The sequence below is a fragment of the Corvus moneduloides genome, chromosome 14 (genome assembly GCF_009650955.1).
Source record: "Corvus moneduloides isolate bCorMon1 chromosome 14, bCorMon1.pri, whole genome shotgun sequence".
In the NCBI taxonomy this organism is placed as follows: domain Eukaryota; kingdom Metazoa; phylum Chordata; class Aves; order Passeriformes; family Corvidae; genus Corvus; species Corvus moneduloides.
In genome coordinates this window covers 1079520-1100389 of record NC_045489.1, presented here as the reverse complement: position 1 = coordinate 1100389, position 20870 = coordinate 1079520, and the positions used below count along the sequence as shown (strand labels likewise).

Here is a 20870-nt window from a genome sequence, read left to right as displayed (position 1 = left end):
TTCTTTTCCTCTCTTTCACCATTACTCGGGATTTATGCAAGCTAAAAATGCTGTATTTTTAATCCTGGATTGTCTGTCCCAACACAGAAGGTCAACAGTGCTTGGACAAAGCACTGGAATTATTTTAATGGAATGAGGGCTGTGATTTAGATTAATTTATTGGGCAATTGCTGATAAGGACCCATGGCTGCATGCAGCTCATGGGCAGTGCTTCTGGAATGGTCAATGGAGGTGTGCAAGGGGGCTCGTTCCCAGCTGCTGCAGACACAGACAGCTCCCAGGAAATGCTGAGGACTCCCATGGATTTACACCAGCCAAGAGCTGGCCCATTCACCTCTTCCCCTGCTCTGTATTGCCATTAATAACTCCCTCTCTTCTGCAGAACTGTCCCTGTTTTATCAAAGAGGACTGAGGACAGACAGAGCTGGGTGCCTGGGTGCTGCACGCCAGAGGGGAAGGACAGACTTGATGCGAAGGATTTCCTCTGGGGATGCTGATGCCTTTGGGATGAGAAGCAGGCTATGGGAAGGAAGGTGATCACCAGAAGGAGGAGGAGCTGGTGTGTGGGTATGCCATGCACTACAGCAGAGTCAGACCCAGAAGGTATTATGGGCTGGAATGCAATTTAATGCTGGCTGCTCCCCTTTATCCAGGACCGCAGGCCAATCCCCACTTCATTCACAAGGAAAAATTAATTCCATTACAGAAGGCCAGCAGAACACACCATTTAAACTCCAATTAATCCTTTTCTTAAGTGGTCCGTGGAGCTCGTGCTGGCCCCTGAACGGCGGGGATTTCACCTCCGAAACTCCACTACTCATGCCTCCCTCCACCCAGGGCTCATTAGCATCCTAACTGATCTGGGATGCAGGATCCAGCCCTGCGAGAGGAGAGCACTCTGGGCTCTGATGGACCTCCTCCATCTCGAGCCACCACGGCTCCACAACTGCTCAGCACCGCTCCTGTTAATGCTGATGGCAGCTCCTGCACCGCCTGCACGGTGCAGAATACAACCCTCGACTTCATTACTGGAATTCAATTTCATTAGCACTGGATACAGAGGGATTGTCCTAAATACACTCTTTCTTATACTTTTTTCACGTTAATGCAACCATTTGAGTATATTATACCCTGCAGAGATGGAAACATTTCTAGTCTGTTTAAACACATTTCCCACAATTGGGAGCAAAACTTTGTCTCCGTTTATGCTTCTGACACCAGCTGCCTTCCGTTTAATGGGACTTTAGTCGCTAAAACAAATTAATCCAAAGGTTGCTGTTCTCTGCTATTGTCACAGACGAAGCAAATTCACATATGCTGTCAGGGTAACGCGGGACCAGCCAGGCAGCCGCATTCCAATGGCAGCAATAAATCGAATTACTACTCTGTCCTATTCAAAATTAGGCATCGGTCAGAAAATGGCAACTCAGTGATTCTGATAAAAATCCAACCGAACAGAAATTACAGTTGGGGGAGATAAGAAGCAATGCCTGGATGTCTGTACTGGGCCAGCTCCTGGCCCAGCGCCTGTTGGAGCAGCATCCCTGCCCTCTCCTCGGGGGGGCTCATGGTTAATGTCTTACTTAACCAGCACCTCCCTCAGCCAGGACAAAACAGAACAACCCATCCTGACCCTCTTCCCGCAGGGATGCAAAGGCCAGGGTGCTGCAGGGATGCTGCCTGCCCCCTCCTCCTGCCACCCGCCCAGCACGGCTGCCCCTTCCCTGCGAGGTTTCTGGTGGCTCCACACAACAAGAGAGAAATAAAGGAGCTGAGGTTATAAACGCTGATACATAATTTACTCCTATTATCAAGATTAAACACATCTTTGCATGCTTAGCATAAAACAACTGCCTTTCCCCGGATTTCTCAAGGACATGCACAAACTTCATTATTATCTAAATAATCAAAAGAGTATTTCAATAGAATATTTAACTGTCTGCCTACTGGAAACTCACAGCCTTAATCTAACACTGATCCTCTGTTGTCCTTCATGTAAATATTGTTGGGACGTCAGCCAAAGCCTAGGGAAGTGAGCTTCATCTTGGTGGATGGGAATCTCTCGTGTCAGATACAGTCAGCCTGACTAATGAGACCTACAGCTTGCCAAAACCTACAGCCTTGCTGTCTGTTCCAGCCATTGAATGCGCTCAGAAACCCAGTGGCACCAGCCCAGCAGTCTACAGATCCCAATCAACTATCAATAGCTTAAGTGTAAGTGATTGTGTATGAAGTACGAGCCAAATGTGTTTCCTCTTTCAGTCTTAGGACCTCCAGTATTGTTATTGCACCAGTAATGCTTGCACGGAATTAATCATAGACGTACCCACAAGGCAAAACATTATGAGAAGCTCTTTGTACTTTCTAAAAGTGTGCAGCTCTGAAGAGTGGAGGGAGCTGGAAGGCTTCCCAGCACGATGGGGCGTTCCCCATTGTCAAGAGAGAGCTAGGGAATTTTTCGCCTTTTCTTAAGAAACCGAAATGTTGGTTGCTGGCCATCTCTCATCATGACATTGACCTCTCATGCCTCCACCCTGGAGCTCAGCATTATCCCCTCCCTGGTGCGCTACTTTAAGTCTTTTTCAGATGAACACGGGGGTTTTTCCATGCTGGTGGATCTTTGCTCTGAAGTACAGGGATGTACCACAATGAGATGTTTGCCTAGGGCAGTGGGCGCATCAGAAAATCCTACAGGGAACTGGGACAGCCACAGGGACAGGTCTTCAAAAGCTGCTCTACATTGTCCGGCACCCAGGAGTGCCTGACACAGCACCATGACTCACAGGGACACTCCTGCTCTCTCTGCATGGCCACGGAGCTACAGTGAGGGCTCAAAGCAGGCTCCAGCTCCACACCAACGAGGGATAATGGCAATGCCAGGGAAATGCCAGCTGTAGGTTACACTGGCCCCCGGGCCAACAGAAGAGATGACAGAATTGCCAAAGTCTGGGAATCTGGTCCATTTAATTAGATGAAACTTTGTTCTGACAATTAGATTAACCTTCGTTAATCCAGAGGGCAGATAAACATGCACATAAAATTACTATAAGGTCAATAGTTAAATCTAAAACCTCATTATAAGCTTGGGGAAACCACATTACCTGTGAGTCACAAACAAGCACAATTCCAGCAATCCAGTTGGGGTCCCCTCCTGTCCCACCCCATCCCGTTCTGTTGGCCCCACAACCATGGGGTCAACGAGTCCTGCAGTATGTCTGGGGTTGTTAACAACCCCACAGGGAGATGGCTGAACAAGAAGAATGGAAAATGAAAGTATTTTCATGCACAGGCACTGCAAGGAAAGCAGTCGGCTCCACAGCTCCAGCCCTCCCGGCCAAGTTGCTGCCAACCCATGGGCACCTGGGCAGTGGTTCTGAGTCCTGCACGAGGGGCTGCACAGCACACTGGGATCCTCCCACACATCCCTTACTGCGGCTCCAGTGCAGAGGTGGAAGGCCCCTGCTCCCCAGGACGGGCTGCTCCAGCGCTGCTGGAGCACAGCAGGCTCTGCCCCAGCCTCTGCCGGCGCTGACTCCAAGGATTTCTGGTTTCCCGAGGCACATTCCTGCAGCACTGCCCCGAGGTCAGGCTGGATTGTGTTGGCTCCTGGCCCTGGTACATGGCGCTGTCAGCTAAATTGCACCACAGCATCGTTGCTCCCAGTGATGGTGTGAGAGACAGACAGAGCCCAGCTGGATTTTCAAAACCTAGGCACTTTGCGACACTGACAGGCAAGAAAAAAACAACCACCAACCCACAACCCTCTTAGTCTGAGCAGGTTTTATCTGGAAATACCCAAAGCTAGTCAGTATAAGACCCCACAAAGTCATTCCTCCTGAACCACCTTCCTGACCAAACCTTTTAAGTGTCACTGGGAAATAAAGAGCGATAGGTACCAGCCCCAGCCGGCGTTACCTGATTACTCTAGTCCCCACCGCATCCTCAACACCACCCTTCTTCAAAGGGATAAAGCAAGGCTGAAATGACTGATGTAATTGGTGCTTTCACATAGAGTTAGCACGAGAAGAGTCAAGTTCATTACACTGGAGTTCAGCACGGGGCTGCAGCCGCAGAGAGGACGCAGCCGGTGCTGGGGCTGAGCCGCCGGCCGGGCTCCTGTTCCACAGAGATGCACCACAAGCGAGTGGGTTCAACCCAAACGTGCCCCTCTGCAATGGAATCAGCCTGATTTTCCCTGAGCACGAGACGGGGGATGCAGAGGGAAGGCAGGCAGCACAGTCCTGCAGCAATTCCACTGGAGCCTCTCTACAGGGATCCACCCTGGCTGTCTGCGGCACACGGATGTAATGCTGCCTCTCTGCCACTGCACGCTCGCCTCATTGCTAAAACACTTACACATGCAGCATGCATTAGAATTAAAAAACCATTAAACCTCGGAAAGGAAAAACTTTGACAGGATGCGTAATATACTAAGTATAATTAATTAAATTGGATGAGGCACTGGGGGACGAGAGAAGAGTGGATGGAGACTGTTCTTGGAAAAGGGATGGTAATGCACTAATGTTCAGTGTGTGCCATTAAGAGCCAGGCTTGGAAGAGGCAAGGATGAGAGACGGGGGCTTCGAGAGAGGCACCAGCCAGTTGGGCACCTCAGATGAACAGCAAAAAAGGTGATAGCACAAAATGTGGCCAATTAGAGCCCTAAAAAATTATAATGAGGGTGGAAAAGGCACCTGAGAGATGGAAAAGCAGAAATGGCAGCAGGTTGCTAAACAGCAGTGCTCTACCAGTGACAGCCTCCTCCAGAGAGCTGCTCCCACCCACCCCACCAGGGCACAGACACCAGACCACCTTCACCGACCAGCTCCAGGCTCCTTGGGGCAGGCACAGGCAAGAGGGGATTCACCCTGGAAAGCATCTGGCTCTCTGTGGGATTATTCTTCAGCTATTTGTAACTCCAGGTGCGGTTCCCCAGCGTGGGTAGCACCCTGCTGCATCCATCCATCGCCTCAGCAGCGCCTGAGGTGGGTGGGAAGCATCAACCAAAGACGGGGCCAGGGTGGGAGCATCAAAGGCAGCCCCAGTCAGCACAGCAGGCACAACATGATGAGACATGCACAGTCTGGCTGTTCAGCAGGACAAAGTTTTAACAGGCTTAACAACAGCATCAGCACTGATCATTAGGCAATTACAACTGCTGAAAGTTGACAAAGCACCAGGACCAAATGAATTATCTCCCCAAATCCTGCAGGCAGGAGCACAGAAAAAAGTCATTGTCAACAGCCTCTGATAGCTCACTGGGTGCAGAGCAGTAACTAAAAACTAAAAGGCTGTTCATTTACTTGCTGTTTTGAGAGATGAAAGGGAAAGAGCAGGAAATGAGATCCTCAAAAATATTCTCATCACTCAGGGAGTGGTGGGAGGGAAGGTCCTGGAAACACTGATACAGCCAGGATTGCTCAGCGCCTGGGGACATCTGATTCAGAGGAAGGGACTGCGTGTGTTTGGAAGGAGAAGGCAGATTTTGGCTGGGGGAGTTCACTCCTGAATCATCCCCAGAGTTACTTGCTCAGTTCTGCACATTCCTCCACAGCTAAGGGGACAGTCATGAGCTCTTCCCGAGGATGTGCCAGAACCCACTGCTCCAGGGATCTGCAGAGCTTAATCCATGCAGGACCACGGTGACTCGCTGCCCTGCTCCCTTGCAAAGCAGGGGAAGCTCAGCCCTGTCACGCTGCACTTCTCAAGCACAGCCCTTCACTTTGAGTGACTAGGCATGCTTTTCCGAAAAACATGCAAATGTGATTTAAAGACTCTAAGTGATACAGAATATATCACATCCCTTGGGAACCTGTTCCAGGGGGTAATTATTCTAATTCCTAAAATCATGCATCTCATTTGCAGCTGGAATTTTCCAAGGCAAACCTCCATCTCCCAAGGCTCTGTCTTGTTCACTGAATTAGGGAGATGCTCAGCTGCAGAGATCTCCTCTTCCCTCAGTCACTTCTGAACACAGGCTTAGATGACCGATGCCTCAAGTAAGGTTCAGAGCACGTCCCCCAGGGATGCCATCTCTCTCAGGTCCTATTTCAAGCCCAATGGTCGCAGCTGAAAGAATCCTGCTGGATTCAAAAGGCTTTGAGTGAGGTCCTAAATCTCCAGACACATGTTTGGAGGGTGAAAGCCAATCTGTTCAGCTATATCCAGAAGCTCCTGAACAGTCTCCAGAAAGCCAGGGGACATGTTTGCACTGACAAGGCCTCTCCTCTCCATCTGCTTGCCATAGCTTGGTGGTCCCTGCAAGGCAAGGCTGCCCAAAGAAGGGATTGTGTGGATTTTTACAGTGAATTAATTTCACATATCCACCTCGAAACAATGGAGGAAGACTGACAAAGGAGAGGTCAGGCAATGAGGGAATTGCAGGTAGAATTGTTAATTTTAATTACTTGTCTTTATTAAGGTGAGGTTTCTGGATCCTACACTGATGACTAATGGTTCAAAATATTTGCATGAGTGAATATACTTCCACTAAACGGTGGAACAGACACAGAATTTTCTTTGGATTTTACAGGGGCTTTTCCACCACATGATGAAGAGAATTCCCAGAACCCAGCCGCATACCGGAGGGGAGCAATCCGTAGGTGCAAGATAAACATTTTTAGCAGGCACAGAAGTGCCCAGAAAAAACACAAGGTGGAAGTAAGTGACAAACGAGGTAAAACATGGGTTATACCTGAGCTGTTTGTGTCTCCTTGGCACTTGAAGGAGTTGCAATACAAGCATCAGGGCTACCTGTGCTCCTGACAGCACTGAAAGGAAACAAAAGTTTGGAACAAGCCAAACACATTCAATTTGCCTGAATAATTTAGGCTGCTGAGTTATCATGTGCTTCATGGCCTGTCATCGAGAAAAGCTGTACTGCACAGGAAAGGTCTGTAAATCAATGCATCTGAGGGACCAAAAAAGCACTGCCTGTCAGAACAGATGCGCGACGTGCAAGTCACCCGGGGAGTGCTGCGAGGCACTCGGCATTCCTGGGCTCCAGGGGTGGCCCCCTGGGAGCCTGCCACAGGACACACGGCGGGACATCCAGAACACACGGCTCCCACTGAAATGTGCTGGTGAGCAGCAGTGTCAGTGGCACAAATAACAAATAAAGGGGCTGCACGAGAGCCAGAAGGGACTTTTGACAAGGGCATGGAGTCATAGGGCAGGGGGGAATAGCTTTGGACTCAGAGGTTGAGATAAGACATTAGGAATTAATTCTGTACTGTGAGGGGGGTGAGACACTGGCACAGGTTGCCCAGAGAAGCTGAGGGTGCCTCACTCCTGGAAGTGTTCAAGGCCAGGCTGGATGGGGCTCTGAGAAATCTGGGATAGTGGAAGGTGTCCCTGCCCATCGTAGGGGCGTTGGAAGTAGATGATCCTTAATGTCCCTTCCAACACAAACCCTTCTGTGATTATGAAGGTGATGGACTGGTAAACACAGAGAGCAAAAAACAAATCAAAGTCCAGTATATACACAGTAACCTTCCAGGACACACCTGAGTGTGCCAGACCCTCATCAAATGTATTTATACCCTCCAATAATGCAGCTGCTGTTCCCAAAAAACACTCTCTCTCTGACTGTTCCTGAATTACTACTATGCACAGTTATAACTTCAGGTTTCTAGCCAAATTCCTCTTCCCACACAAGAGCTGCCCCTTTATAACTTCTCAGCAAGCTGTGCCTAATTCAGGATCGCAGGTAGTTGAGTTGAGAAAGTTCCTCTCCCAGGGCAAACCCGGGGGCTCCTCGCCTGGCTCGGGAGCCCTTCGCCTACTGAAGCAGCTGACTGGGATCGTGCCCGAGCAGACGAGGCAGCGCCGTGTGCTGAACTCGCACCAGCTCCTCCTCTGCCTCATGTCTTTAGTGAAGCCGACACTTCCAAAGCAGTCAGAGGAAATCAAGAGCTCGACCTATATTGGTTTGCAAGAGATGAGGACACCCACCTCCCTTGGCTTCTCACAAGAATTTCCAACCGACGCTCTTCACTCTTTCATTTTTCACATAAAACAGAGCAGGAACAGCCACAAAACCTGCTCTCTCTCCAGCACGCACCCAGCAGAGCCAAGTCTTCCCCCTAGGAAGTGCCAGAAGCTCCTCGCCTTTCACCCCCACCAGCTGCAGGTCCCCAGCACCCCACAGGACGTGGCAGCCCGTGTCCCTGGCTGGAGGGACCCTCCCGTGACCGTCCCCACACTCCAGCTGTGTGCCAGGGCGGCTCCGTGGCGCTTCCCCCGGATGCAAGGTAGCATCTGTGGTGAAATCTCACCAAATGATCCAAGATAGTTTTCTCCAGCTGGGACTGATTGAATATAGCCTGGGCACCGGATGATGTGGGAAATCAGTCGTAGCCGAGCACAAATTGCATGCATAGAGGTAATTACTGCAGCACAAGGTTGGTAGCACCACTACCCACATGACAGTGTATCTCAGCAATTTTCATTTCCTATTGCTTCAATTCAGAGAGGGGGTTTTTCATCTTTTTTTTTTTTTTTTTTTTTTTTTTTTTTTTTCTGTGGTTCAATTTACTCCTTTTCCTGCAGGGACTAATGCTAACCCAGGATTTCTTTGGGATACAGCTCTGGTTTCACTCCAGCCAGACATTCCACATACCCAGATGTCCCCCTGTTTATGACACCCAGACCTTGAGCCCGACCCATCTCGACCCGCCTCCACTGCCCTGCCCCAGGTGTGACTGTCACTGCCCGAAGGTGAGGTGACACAGCAGTGACCTCCTGCCACCAGCTGCCATGTGCCAGCACCCCCAGCCAGCTGTGGATGTTGGTAATGAAACACAACGTGCTGGTAGCTAATGAAGCTGGTTACAAACCAAGTCGTTCTTCACACTTGAAAAAGGGTGAAAATGCAATAAAGAAAATGGAACAAAAAGGGGTTTCTGCTGAAAAATAAAAACACTAGGAGAGCTAATGCTGAGAGTGGGGAGGCTGATCACTACCATTACAGACACTCAGCAAAAATAGGGGCCACATTATGTGTACTCTGATTATACACATCGTGACTAACACAGATCTATAATACACTTGCTATAAAGAACTTATTTTCCAAACAGACACAGGGGTTAAATGCAGGATGGAAGGGGAAATGACTGCGCAAAGGCAACACACACCCAGCCAGAGCCCGGCCCGGCCCACGCTCCTGCTCCCCAGCCCGCCCGCTCCCTGCGTACCTGTGAGCACCAGGAGGAAAGGCTGCCAAACTTCTTAATAATTCTGTGACCCATTTAAAAATATCTACTCTTACATTCATATATGCTGTATGAGAAATAAAATATAGCACTCACGAGTTTTGAGTGGCAGCACTTCCCTCAAGACAGATAAAAGCTGCGAGTTCTCTTTGCTGTTTGGTGCCAATTATTACAGAGTTTTGACTTATATATTATTACATAGATCATTTAGTAAAACAACCTACATACAAACCCAGTGGTGTGTCTCCCTTCAGCAGCTTCCTGCAGGAACTGGAACAGTTCAGACACTCACCCATATCACCATATTTCAGAGACGGGTGGGCTCCTTCCCCTGCACCCAGGGGAGACACAGTCCCTGCCCTACAGCTCTCTGCAGCACGCAGCCTAATTAACAGAGGTCCAAACGATTTGTCATTATTGCGCATATCAGCATTAACTGCACCACGTTTTGGAGGGAAAAACAACAGGCACCTGACTTGTGGAGGCCCTCTGGAGATGCTGGTCCACAGCAGAACGCCGCAGGCTGCCGGGCACGTGTCCTGGTGCCACAGCAGGCTCCCACCTGTGGCACCCACCCTGCCCAGGAGGCCGCCCCGAGCCCGCCGTGCGCCCGCGCCCGCAGAGCCGGGGGTCACCGCGCTGCTTGTGGTGATTATTCCTTTAATAAAGGGCCCTGTATTTTCCAGCGGCTGCAAAATTGATGCGGGTTGCCATGGTAAGCACACACTTTCCCATTTAGCAGAATAATAGGCAGCTTTGTATAATTCACTGATTTCAGATGATTTCGCACCCCAAGCGCAAGTCGCTCAAGTTACGTAAGTCACCTGTTGTTTAGTCAATCTGGCAATTTTAATTAGAATAAATTTTTATGATTCCTCTTTGCAACACTTAGAGCAGCTCTGCCACCAGAATGCCGAGATGTCTGTAAATTATATGGGCCCCAATCACACCTTTTTTTGCTGTTTTAATTACAGTAACATTGCAGCATTAATCATGCAAGCCTCTGTTAAACAAGTAACAGCCATCCTCCATCATAATTAAAAAGAAAGGCCAAGCAAACAGGAGCTCTGGAGTTTCCCATATTTTCTCTGAAAATTATATTTTAACTTAAGAGTTTCACAAACACTAGTTTTATTTGGCTCTAATCAGTGTTGTGAAGGGAACACCGAAAGGTTAATAAGAGATGGTTAGTTTGTAATGCAAGTTTCCCGGTGCCAGCCCCAGCAGTTCAGTCTGTTTTCAGAGTCATTAACGATGTAGATTGATTACAGGAGGAGATTGGGAAGTGCTGGCCTGCTGTGTTAGCAGAAGGTTTGGTTTTATTCATATACCTTCCCTACTGTAAAATCTGATGGCCATTACCTTGACCACTTTGCCAGTCTTAACTGCTGTGAGAAGGAAAGTGTTAAAGGTTTCCTTAGAAGTTACTGGCAAAGGGGAAAAAGAGGCCATGTGAGCCTTTTTTTGACTTGTTTATAAGGCAAAAGGAAGCTGCAAGCTTGACTGAACTGTTTATTTATCTTAAAATATCTTGAAATCCAAGTATTGGGTAGTGGTTTTGGAAAAGGTTGCTTTGGAAGAGCCAGGGTTAGAACCGCCCCATCCCTCAGCTGAAGCCTGAGACAAAGATCTTCTCTGCAAGGCTTCTGCTTGGGCTGGAGTTTAGGAACAGTTAACTAAACCAAGCACAAATAGAAGCTAAAATTCTCTAATCAGAAATACCTCTTCTTCATATCTCCTATAAATTGCTCTCCAGTCACCCAGCAAAAATATGGCTAAGCAGTGACTGAATTTGACAAAATCTCATTAAAAAGTACAATAAAACAGTAGAAACTCTCCAAATTTCTCGGCTGATCATTCATCCATTACAAACCTACACAACGAGGCATGGATTCAAGTTTTAATTTTCCTCTCCAAGTTGCCAAAATGTTCACATCTGGTGAGTTTTCTCTGTGCTTAGGGGGAAAACACTTGAGGATCTAAAGGTTATAACTCCCGTGACCCTGAATGGAGTAACTTCAGTGATGAAGTCTCTGAGAGAGCTATCTTTGAAGGAACTTGAAAACGGAAGGAAGGGTGCCAGGAATGTGGGATATAGGATAATGCTTCTTATGCAAACAAAGGAGGTTGCACATCTGTTTGTTATTTCGTTCTGCTGTTACAAAGAGGCATTGGCCTCACTTACTGCTACAGAGATGACTTCAGTGTCACCCCTGCCCCCCATCACCCCCCAGCAAGGACTTCTCCAAGCTGTGCTCAGTGTTACTGAGAAACTGAGGGAGAGCAGCACGAGGGATCTGTCCGTGCCAACCAGCACGTCCACGCATGGGTTATGACACCTTCTGGAGTGACCACTGCCCTGCTCTGCACTGACGTGGCGTGGAGCTGAAGGGAGCTGAGCCCAAAGGCAGGGCCACCTGTCCCTCTGCCCGGCTCTGCCTGTCCACATCACCCTCTGAAGAAGGAGCTGATCATCACGCTCCTGGCAATGATAAGGGTCATCCTTATAAGGATGATAAGGGATCATCACGCTCCTGGCAATGATAAGGGTCATCTGAAGAGAGGCTCATTAGACTGAGCAGGACAGACTTTTTCCCAGTTACATTCGATGGTCTAACAAAAGATATTACTCCCCTCCACAATTCCAGTTCGGCAACGTCAGCAGGAGCTTGGGGAGCATGGAGAGAACATGGACAAAAGCATCAGTAACCTCCAGACAGAGCTCAACACGCAATCATTTAGAAGTGTGGGAATCACAAGACAATCAACTCCTCTTCCCAAAGACCAGCTTACCCACTCATCAGAAAAATCCTTCTCTGGGCTTTCAAAGTACCGTGAGAAGCTGATTGCTCCCTCCACGCTGGCCACTGCAGGAGCACACTGAGCTCACTGTGGCTGCTTTACCAGAGAGCTGTGCAATAATACAGAAATCAGAGGAGCTGTAGTAATTGACACTGCCCTATAAAGAAAGCTTACAGCATTTATCCATCTTAAGGGATGTGCTGTCACTCACGTATGAATGCTATACTTTATGTCTTGTGCTGCATATATGAATACAAGAAAGTAGACACTTTTATTTTTATATTTTTATTTATATAATTTGTAGAAACTTCCAGAGAAATGCAGCCTCCAAAGCCCTAGAACTTGTCACTTAGGTCTTCAGGTACCTGCAGCTCTACAGAAAGGCTTTTCTGCAGAGTAAAAGGGGGTTGTAGGTAGAACGACTGCTGGAAATCAGCTCAAAAACATCAACAGTTTCTAATACCTGTGTTTGCCTCCAGTTAATACCATTAGTCATGTTCTCAATTCACAACTGAAATACACCCAGATACTATGGAGATGAGCATAAGAACCAATTGGAATACTCTAGGTAAAACCTGATCCCCTAAATGATGATACATCTGAATAATTTGGAATGCAACCAGCGAGAGAAGTTCCAGTGAATATCATGGGCCCATTTCTCCTTTACATCCAAATCTTACTTCTATACTGTGTGACAGTATAAAGAAGACTTAACATAACTATTTAAATATAACCCATTTCTATTCAAAGAACCCTTCATCTTGCTGGGGTTTATGGGACTCAGACACAGTTAAATCTCCCCTGTGAGCAAAGTTACACAGATGTGGAAATGTATGCGGGATCAGGTCTTTCCAGATGACATTTCACGTGAACCTTTACTGCTGATCTGGCACCAGAAAAGTGGAAGTGATGCTTTTAGAAGCAATTCTCTGTAGAGATCCATTACTGACATTGCTTAAATCTCATTTTGATTTTAAAGCTTTTTCACTATTTTATGGCTGTGGTGACTATTTCTAACACTGCCATTTTTATGATTAGTGTGTGCTTATTATTTTCGTATTTTCTATTTTTATTTTTATCTTAAACAGCGAATCACTGCTTCATTGGACCAATGATTTTCTTTCTACAATTGATGGTTAAAATACTGGCCAGCACTGGGAATTAAGATAAGTGTAAAATCTGTCGCTTCTAACATTAAAAACTTATATTTGAAATACTGCCTTTCTGATTTCTATGCTGGAAAGAGCTCCTATGACTTACAGAGTACGAGAATGGCTCTCGCTCAAGGCAAGGTGAAAAAGGCAGTAGAATACATTTAAGCAAATCTAGGTGCTGGTGCACATCCACACAAAGAAAACAAGCCAAACCTGCACAAACACTATGTTTGGAAGAGGGCAAAGGGATTTAAAGAAAAAAGCACCAGTATGAGCAAAACCAAGGGAGGAATAACTACCTGAATCACAAAACAGAGTACCTAGCCTCAAAGATGCTAATTCAGGTCCTGAGGGATCTAATCAACCTCTTTGTTGAAGTAAAGATAAAACTTTTTGACAGCAAACGCTTTCTGATAAAATGGAATTTTCAATTACCCTGTGAAACATCTGGTCCATGCTGCCATTTCCCGGGAAAACCACCACCACAGTCTGCAGTGTTGGGAAACATTTCACGCTGAGATCTCCCCGTGTTGCTGGGAGGAACAGGTGTCAGGAGCTTCGAACCCGCAATGTCTCCATCCCCCACACCGTCCACAGGGGCGATGCGCCGGTGGGTCCCTGCCCGGCAGCACCACACGCTCCAGCTCCTCCTGGAAAGCAGGGTTTCCTCCAGTGCTGGACTTCGAGTCACAGGATATGGAGAAAATCCACCACATCTTGCAGTGAAATAGGCCAAGACACGAAGAGGACCCCAGGATTTACCCCCGTCCTCCAGCAGACTGCTCCAGCCATCCCAAAACATCACTGAGATCCAAGAGCCGCTGAAAACACCCCTCTCTCAAACAAATCCGTTTGGAAGTTCAGCTGAGGACGTCGTTAGGAAGAGAGTACAGATAAACTTCCAGCAGCGCTTTACACCTCCACAGATAAACAAACAATTAAACGGCAGCCAGGCAATCGTGGAAAGTGGAACGGCACCAGTGCCCGCCTTCCTCTGCATCCCATTTGGTGTCAATTAGCAAGGGAAGGAAAACAATCCTGGGCGATAATGAACTCCAAATTGGGTACATATTAGAGCAATTAAAGCCATCTTTTCATCAGATGAATTTATAATCAATAATTAAGATCCTGAGGTAAAGAGGGACTGGGCAGAAGTCCTGCTCCCAAAATACGCAATGTGGCTGAGCTCCAGGCAGTATTTCTGATGACCTGCTGCTACCCACTAACGCTCAACACTCCCCATGCTATGGTTTGCCATTTTTCTAGAAATCTAGGTCATTTCCAAAGGTGGAGAAAGGGCTCCTGCCAGCAGGACTGGCAGCTGGTGTCACTCCCACCCAAGAGTGGCACCAGGAAATTGAAACACCAGCAGCTCCCTGGGGCTTCCACACCCAAGTACTCAGCACTGGTGCCAGCTCACACACTGGTTTAAGAAGCCAAAGGAGCTTGGACCCATCCAAGCCTACCTCCCTCTGCAGGAAATCTAGCATCTCAGTAGGCAAAGACTGGCCAGACAGGTCCACACTGACCACCCTGAGCCACCACAGAGGGATCATTCTCTGCTACCCAGCTACCAGGATTTCTGCCAACCAGAGTCTGCCTTTGGCAGATCCTGGGTTACCCACTGAGCAGGTAAAGACTAACAAATTATTGGGATAAAGTCTGAGAGCTGGCCACTCGTGAAGGACTCGTGGTGTCACCAGCTGAGGTCCAAGACCAGCAGAGACTGGCCACGGGAGAACCACGCCAGGCTCCCAGACAGGAGATCATTACCATCAACAAGCAAACTCTGACGACAAGTCCCCCACCCCATTTCTCTGGATTACATGAGAGGCAGTTTGGGCAGGGACAACAAGCAAAAGCAAAGCATAGGTACATGAGCTGCCAGGCTGCTCTTCAGACAAGGACTGTGTGTTTGGAGCAGTAGTCAGCCAACAGTCCTGTCACTGAATTTCTTGTGTTTCCCCCCCACCCTGCCACTCTGCCCCAAAATCCACTAAAAATTACCAAGCCAAAATGATCACTTTAATCATGTGGGAACTGCTGTTATCATTATCACCTCAGCATTTTGATTTTCCTGATTACTTTCTGCAGTACCTGTTTCACAAACCAGCTCAGGCAACACTCTCTTTAACCTTTTATCCAGCTTCTGTGACAGTAACCACTAACTTCCCCACCTGTGCTGCTCCTCTCCTTGCTCTACCAACACCCCGATAACCTCACAGGGTTACCCCAAGCTCTTCCACACGAGACAGTGGGGGCCCCGCAGGACAAGAGAGCTGATTGTGGCACACCTGCCTGCAGGTGCAGCTGGATGGCACTGCAGCACTGGCATGCTGCTTTCCTCCCAGAAATAAACCAGACCCAGGAGCACCAACCCCCTTGGCCACAGCAGGACCAGGAGACAGACAGGTTGCTTTCAGAAGTCACCTTCTGGAAATACACTTGATTTTTGGGGTGTATTGTACACGCAGTGAGAAGTTCATGCTACAGTGGACTGAGCCATATTTACTTCCATCTGACTCCTCTGATGAGCTCTGCCTCCAGCTCAGCCTCTTTAACTTATTTGCATTGTTATCAGAGCCAGCACGCAGACTTATCAGGAATGTAATCCCTGTAAAACCCTATCTTCAGTCCATTGAGATTGGGTTTTTTGCTGAAGAAATGTGACAAAAAATTAACAGATGTTGCTCAGACCATTCACCAGGATGGGAATCAATTATGAACATTTTTGCTCCTGCAGTCATCCCTTACTACAAATGCATCTTAGGAAACCCTCTCCTGATCGAAATGAAAAAGCATTTCTTTGTAATGGAAGAATAATAAATGATAGCTATCAGCCTGCATTCTCTGACACGGTGCTGGTCCGCAGAGAATTAAACTGCCACTGTACAGTTATATAAATGTTTAATTTTTTTCATCTTTGGCCACAGTAGGGTTGTCTGGAAATACATTATCTCTGCGGATGCCATCCCTCTCCAATTAGTGTGGCTGGCAGCGTGGAATGTGTAGGTGACCTCTGTGTTCCCCTCCTCGTGGAGTCTTACAGGGTTAACTACGGCCATTTAACAGACTCTATCGAGAATTAATACAGCGATCAGATTCTCTCCAGAAAAATCCCACACTCGGAGGCGCAGATGGCAAGAACTCTCTCTCCCCCGTTTGACTCTTTTATGACAGCAAAACAAAGGCTTTTAATGATGTTTACCATGAATTGAATTAAACAGCTGAAGACCAGTTCATAATCACAACATTTTGTTTTCATATCCTTAAGTCTTTTAGCAGTGGGGCTTCCAGTTGAGCCTCAGCTACAGCTTATCTCAAGATATAGCCAAGTGCCCCGAGGCTCCCCTGCGCCGGAGCACCAAGCCGCACTCAGGCTCCTTAATTGAAAAAGACAGGATGTTTGCATAGGATGTTTGCATCCCTCAGACATTAAAAGCGACATTCATGCCCAAGTACAAATGACACTTGGGCTCAGCTGAACTCCTCTGACTTCCTTCCTCTAGCTAATACCGGTCTGATTCCAGAGCAGGGCTTCATCCCTGCACGTGGGGACGGTAAGAGCTGAAACCTGCCACCTATGCAGGAGAGAAGACTCAAACCCTCGCCCAGTGGCCTCAGCTAATCCCTCGTGGGATGCCTGACTAATTGCCTACATGCTCTGCTGACCTTTGAGACAAGTTGCCTGGACAGGGCCCGCATAGGAGCTCCGGAGCTGGGCCAGGAGCACCAGGAAGGGCACACACACACCATCGGTGCTCCAGAGGGGAGCGCGGGCAGGGACCAGCCCTAATCCCAACACCCACTCGCTGTCAGGCAGACGCTCAGGGCCTTGGGTTTTCTGCCTGTGAGTAGAGGATAACCCCAACTGCTCACTTACCTGACAGGAGTGGCGTGAAGATTAATTTATATCAACGCAGCGCTCTGACGATGTACAGCATTATCCCCAGCGAGCACTGAGCATCCTCACTGCACACCCACCTGGGCAGCACCAGAGCCAGCAGATGCGGCATGCGGGGGGCAGTGGGCACCACTCAGGGTGCAGCAGTGGCTCACCTTGCTCAGGGCCCTGGGAGCCCATGGAGGGGACGCTGGTGTTCAGCACATCGTTGACGGCCGTGTCGCAGTAGAGGCCCCGCTGCACATCATGCTCGCTGTCTGTCTGGTCACTCTCCTCATGGCCACTGTCCTTCAGACTGTTCCCCTCCAAGTCCTTGAACGTGGAGCTGCTGGGGAAACACAGCTGTCACTTACTGGGTGGGACAAGGTGGCCCCCGACACCCCACGAGATGGGAGGTCCCTGCCCTCCACAGCACCCAGTGATACTGCCCAGCCACGGAGAGCTGGGGCAGGGAGCGTGGGGGGAATGCTCCCCGACTGGCACCTCTGCACCCCGAAACACAGCATCCAGCCTGCACCACCCCACAGGCTGCTCCTGCCCATGGGTGTGGTGTCAGCCTGTGGGTACAGTCAGGCTGCCGTGGGTCTTGGGGAAGCTCAGAGCGAAGCACGATTTGAATTAAAATTTTTAAAAATATACTTTAAATGAGCTGCTTCTACAACTTGGCTCTCCCAAGTTGTATTACCTCATAATGAAGTTACACAAGATCTAAACCCCATTTTTTTAGGTTATAAGCCAAATCCTAATCACTTAAACCTTAAAAATAAAAGTCTTCCCAGAAACAGGAATTTCTTTTAATCATGATGATGCATTCTTATTTTTAAAAATAAACCAGTGATTCTGGGTCCAAGTTCATGCAGCTGTAAGGAAATCTGATATGCAGTCAAACATCCTTGAGAGCCCCTGCAAGCACAGCCACTGCTGGGAGGACCCAAGGACTGAGCTGCTGCCAGATTTCCCCCAAAGGGCTGAGCAGCCCCAACACCCCACAGAACGCAGCCCCCAGGCCAGAGGGATGGAAGAAGGACAGCTCCTATGAAGACAAGCTGAGAGAGCTGGGACTGTTCATCCTGGACAAAGCTCTGGGAAGACCTTAGAGCGCCTTCCAGTTCCTAAAGGGGACTTATAAAAAGGAGTAACTTTTTACATGGGCAAATAGTGATAGGACATACAAAAAAGAGGAGAGTGGCTTTTTACACAGACAGTGATAGGACAAGGGGGGATGGTTTTAAACTGGAAGACGAGAGATGAGACTTAGATATTAGAAAGAAATTCTTCCCTGTGAGGGTGGAGAGGCCCTGGCACAGGCTGCCCCTGGATCCCTGGAAGTGTTCCAGGCCAGGATGGACAGGGCTTGGAGCAACCTGGGATAGTGGAAGGTGTCCCTGCCCATGGCAGGGGGGTGGAACTGGATGATCTGTAAGGTCCCTTCCAACCCAAATCATTCTGTGATTCTATGAAGAGCTGCATTTCTGGCTGCATTTGGGACTCTTCTGCTACTCCCCAACACCCTGAGAGGGGCCATGCCCCAGGACACTGGGCTGCTGCAAGTGGCAGGGACACCTTGAGATGCACCTGCCCCATGTGGCACAGCCTGTGCTCCTTCCATGCCCAGCCTTGGCATGGGAAAACTGTGCTCATTGGGAGGATCCACCTGCATCCACTTCTCCAAACTTTCTCACTGGTTGATCTGGTGTGAAACGTCAGTGAACGACACGGCCCTCAAAGCCCCAAAGAGCTGGAGATTTTCACTACTTTGAAAAGCCCTTTTGTGTCTCCAGGGGAACCAAGCAGACCACCCACCATCTGATGCTCTGCAAAAGCACATGAGGGGGGAGCTCTGAAATACATATAAATTGGCAAACCTTCAAACATCACCTTTTAAATAAAGATGTCCCTGTTGAAGCCACTGACTTTGATTCCAGGTGACATCAAAGTTTTCTAAGTTAAGAAAGCACTACAAATCTACAATTCATTTGTGCGTGTGTGGATGAGAGAGAGAGGCAGGCAGACAACACAGGAGAAGTACAAATAGATTAATTAAGTGCTGGATTTGAGAAGATTCACTCACCAAAGATAGTAGAGCTACAACATCTTCATAAAGGCAAAGGATGAAAATGATGCCACGGTATGTTACAGCAAATATTTTTTGTTCTCAGATGTCTGCACAGCATTCCTGGCACTCATTGTACTTAAGATACAAGACAAAGGTAGAAAGCAAGGGGAACCGCTGTCCTACACGGAGCTGCTGTTCATAATGCGCAGACAACCCATGTTACCAGGCATTTATCTTCCCCACAGTGAGCCAGACCATAATGCAGCAGCCACACGACATGTTTCCACGGCTGACACTTCTCTAAAGGATGGGCAGGTCTGGGGGAACCGGCAGCAGCAGCATTTCCCAAACAATACAGCCTCGGAGTAAGCCCCGCCGCGGCAGGCGGGAGCGCTGTTTGCCTTTATCTTAGATGTGAATGAGGAAAGATTTAATAGATTTGGGGTTTTTTCAGTGTGCCTGAAGACCTCTGGCGAGGAGCAGCGTGGCACAGGCCCAGCCAACTCTCACAGTCACATTAGCATCGTTAAACACCACAAGCCACGCAGGCAAATACACCTGCCCTTCGCTGCCTGAACCCGCACTGCTTAAACAATGCGCTCGCAGCTCCCTTACTGCTCAGGTTTTTAAGATGTAAACAAATGGGATCTCAGCCAGGCAGATAATTGGATATTTTTACTGCTCAGATCAGATCTCAACAGTTCAGGGCCAGCTTCTGCTCTCTGTAAAACCCTTGGTTCAGCGATGGCTTCTGCAGAGCCACCACGCACAGCCCCGCTGGGCACTGGCATGGGCGCAGGCACGGGCATGGTTTGCTCCCCACACACCTCGGCTGGGCCCTGGGGAGAGGAGGGATGTGGGCAAGGAGCTGCTGGCCGTGTCCTGCACCCTCATCCTGCACAGGGAGCTGGCCCTGCAGCCCTGCAGCTCCTGGTGAGCGGTATTGATCGTGCTGTGCCAGTGCCTTTCCCGGGAGGCAGCGGCAAGCCCGGCCTCCTGCCCCCGGGGCGATGCTCGCCTCTGGGCTAACACAGCCCAGTGGGGTTCAGCTGGGCAGCCCTGGCATGAAAGTGCCAGAGACATTCCCTCACCACTGCTAGGCTCTGAGGATAGCGGTATTTCACCCAAAGGGTTCAATTCCCCCAAGGGTAACTGCCAGGTTGCAGTTGAACTGATTGATTCCTTTTTACCCACGGAAGAAATCAGCCTAGCAATGTGCTGTTTGCCTTGGTATTCAAACTGAAACAGTGAGCTAGAACAGTGAGCTGCATCCAACCCAATTACCTGCCCCCAAACAACTTGTTGGTTTTTTTTTTAATTCTCCCCGCCTCACATGGCAGGGAGATCTCACCACCCAAATCTATCCTTTTATTCCTGTGCATTCAAATGGAATAAACTCTCAGAATTTGAAAGTTGTCAGGGTAACAGCACTCTACCTCACTTACTGCACCTTCCCAGCATGAAAAAGCCAAAGAGAAGGAAAAAAAGACTTTCCTTTATTGCAAACCATGAGCAATGGGACTTAATGGGAAGTAAGTACTGTTTTAAAATCAAATTATTACTCTTGAAAAGTTTTGCATAATAAAATAAGCAAGTAGTATATAATGCAGCATGGAAGAACATTAAACCCTTGGGAGTTGGCAGGGCCAAGCCAAGCCCTTCAAGCAAGCCTACGTACCTTTTTATTAAATGAGCTCTGCTGTTCACGTAGTTGGAATCAAAGGAGTAGTTTTCAGTCTGGA

At 48.5% G+C, this 20870-nt stretch overlaps 1 protein-coding gene across 2 annotated transcripts in view; it reads right to left on the bottom strand.

Moving 5' to 3' along the window:
* The window catches only part of PCDH19 (protocadherin 19), a 58458-nt gene that overhangs the window by 10539 nt on the left and 27049 nt on the right, over positions 1–20870 (bottom strand). Inside the window, exons 3-4 of one of the 2 annotated variants that reach the window (XM_032123830.1) lie at positions 20807–20865; positions 17228–17400 (exon numbers count right to left, since the gene is read on the bottom strand). In XM_032123830.1, the coding sequence (XP_031979721.1) occupies positions 17228–17400; positions 20807–20865 (232 nt within the window). The remainder of the gene's footprint in view (positions 1–17227; positions 17401–20806; positions 20866–20870) is intronic. The other variant, XM_032123831.1, reaches the window with a different exon arrangement.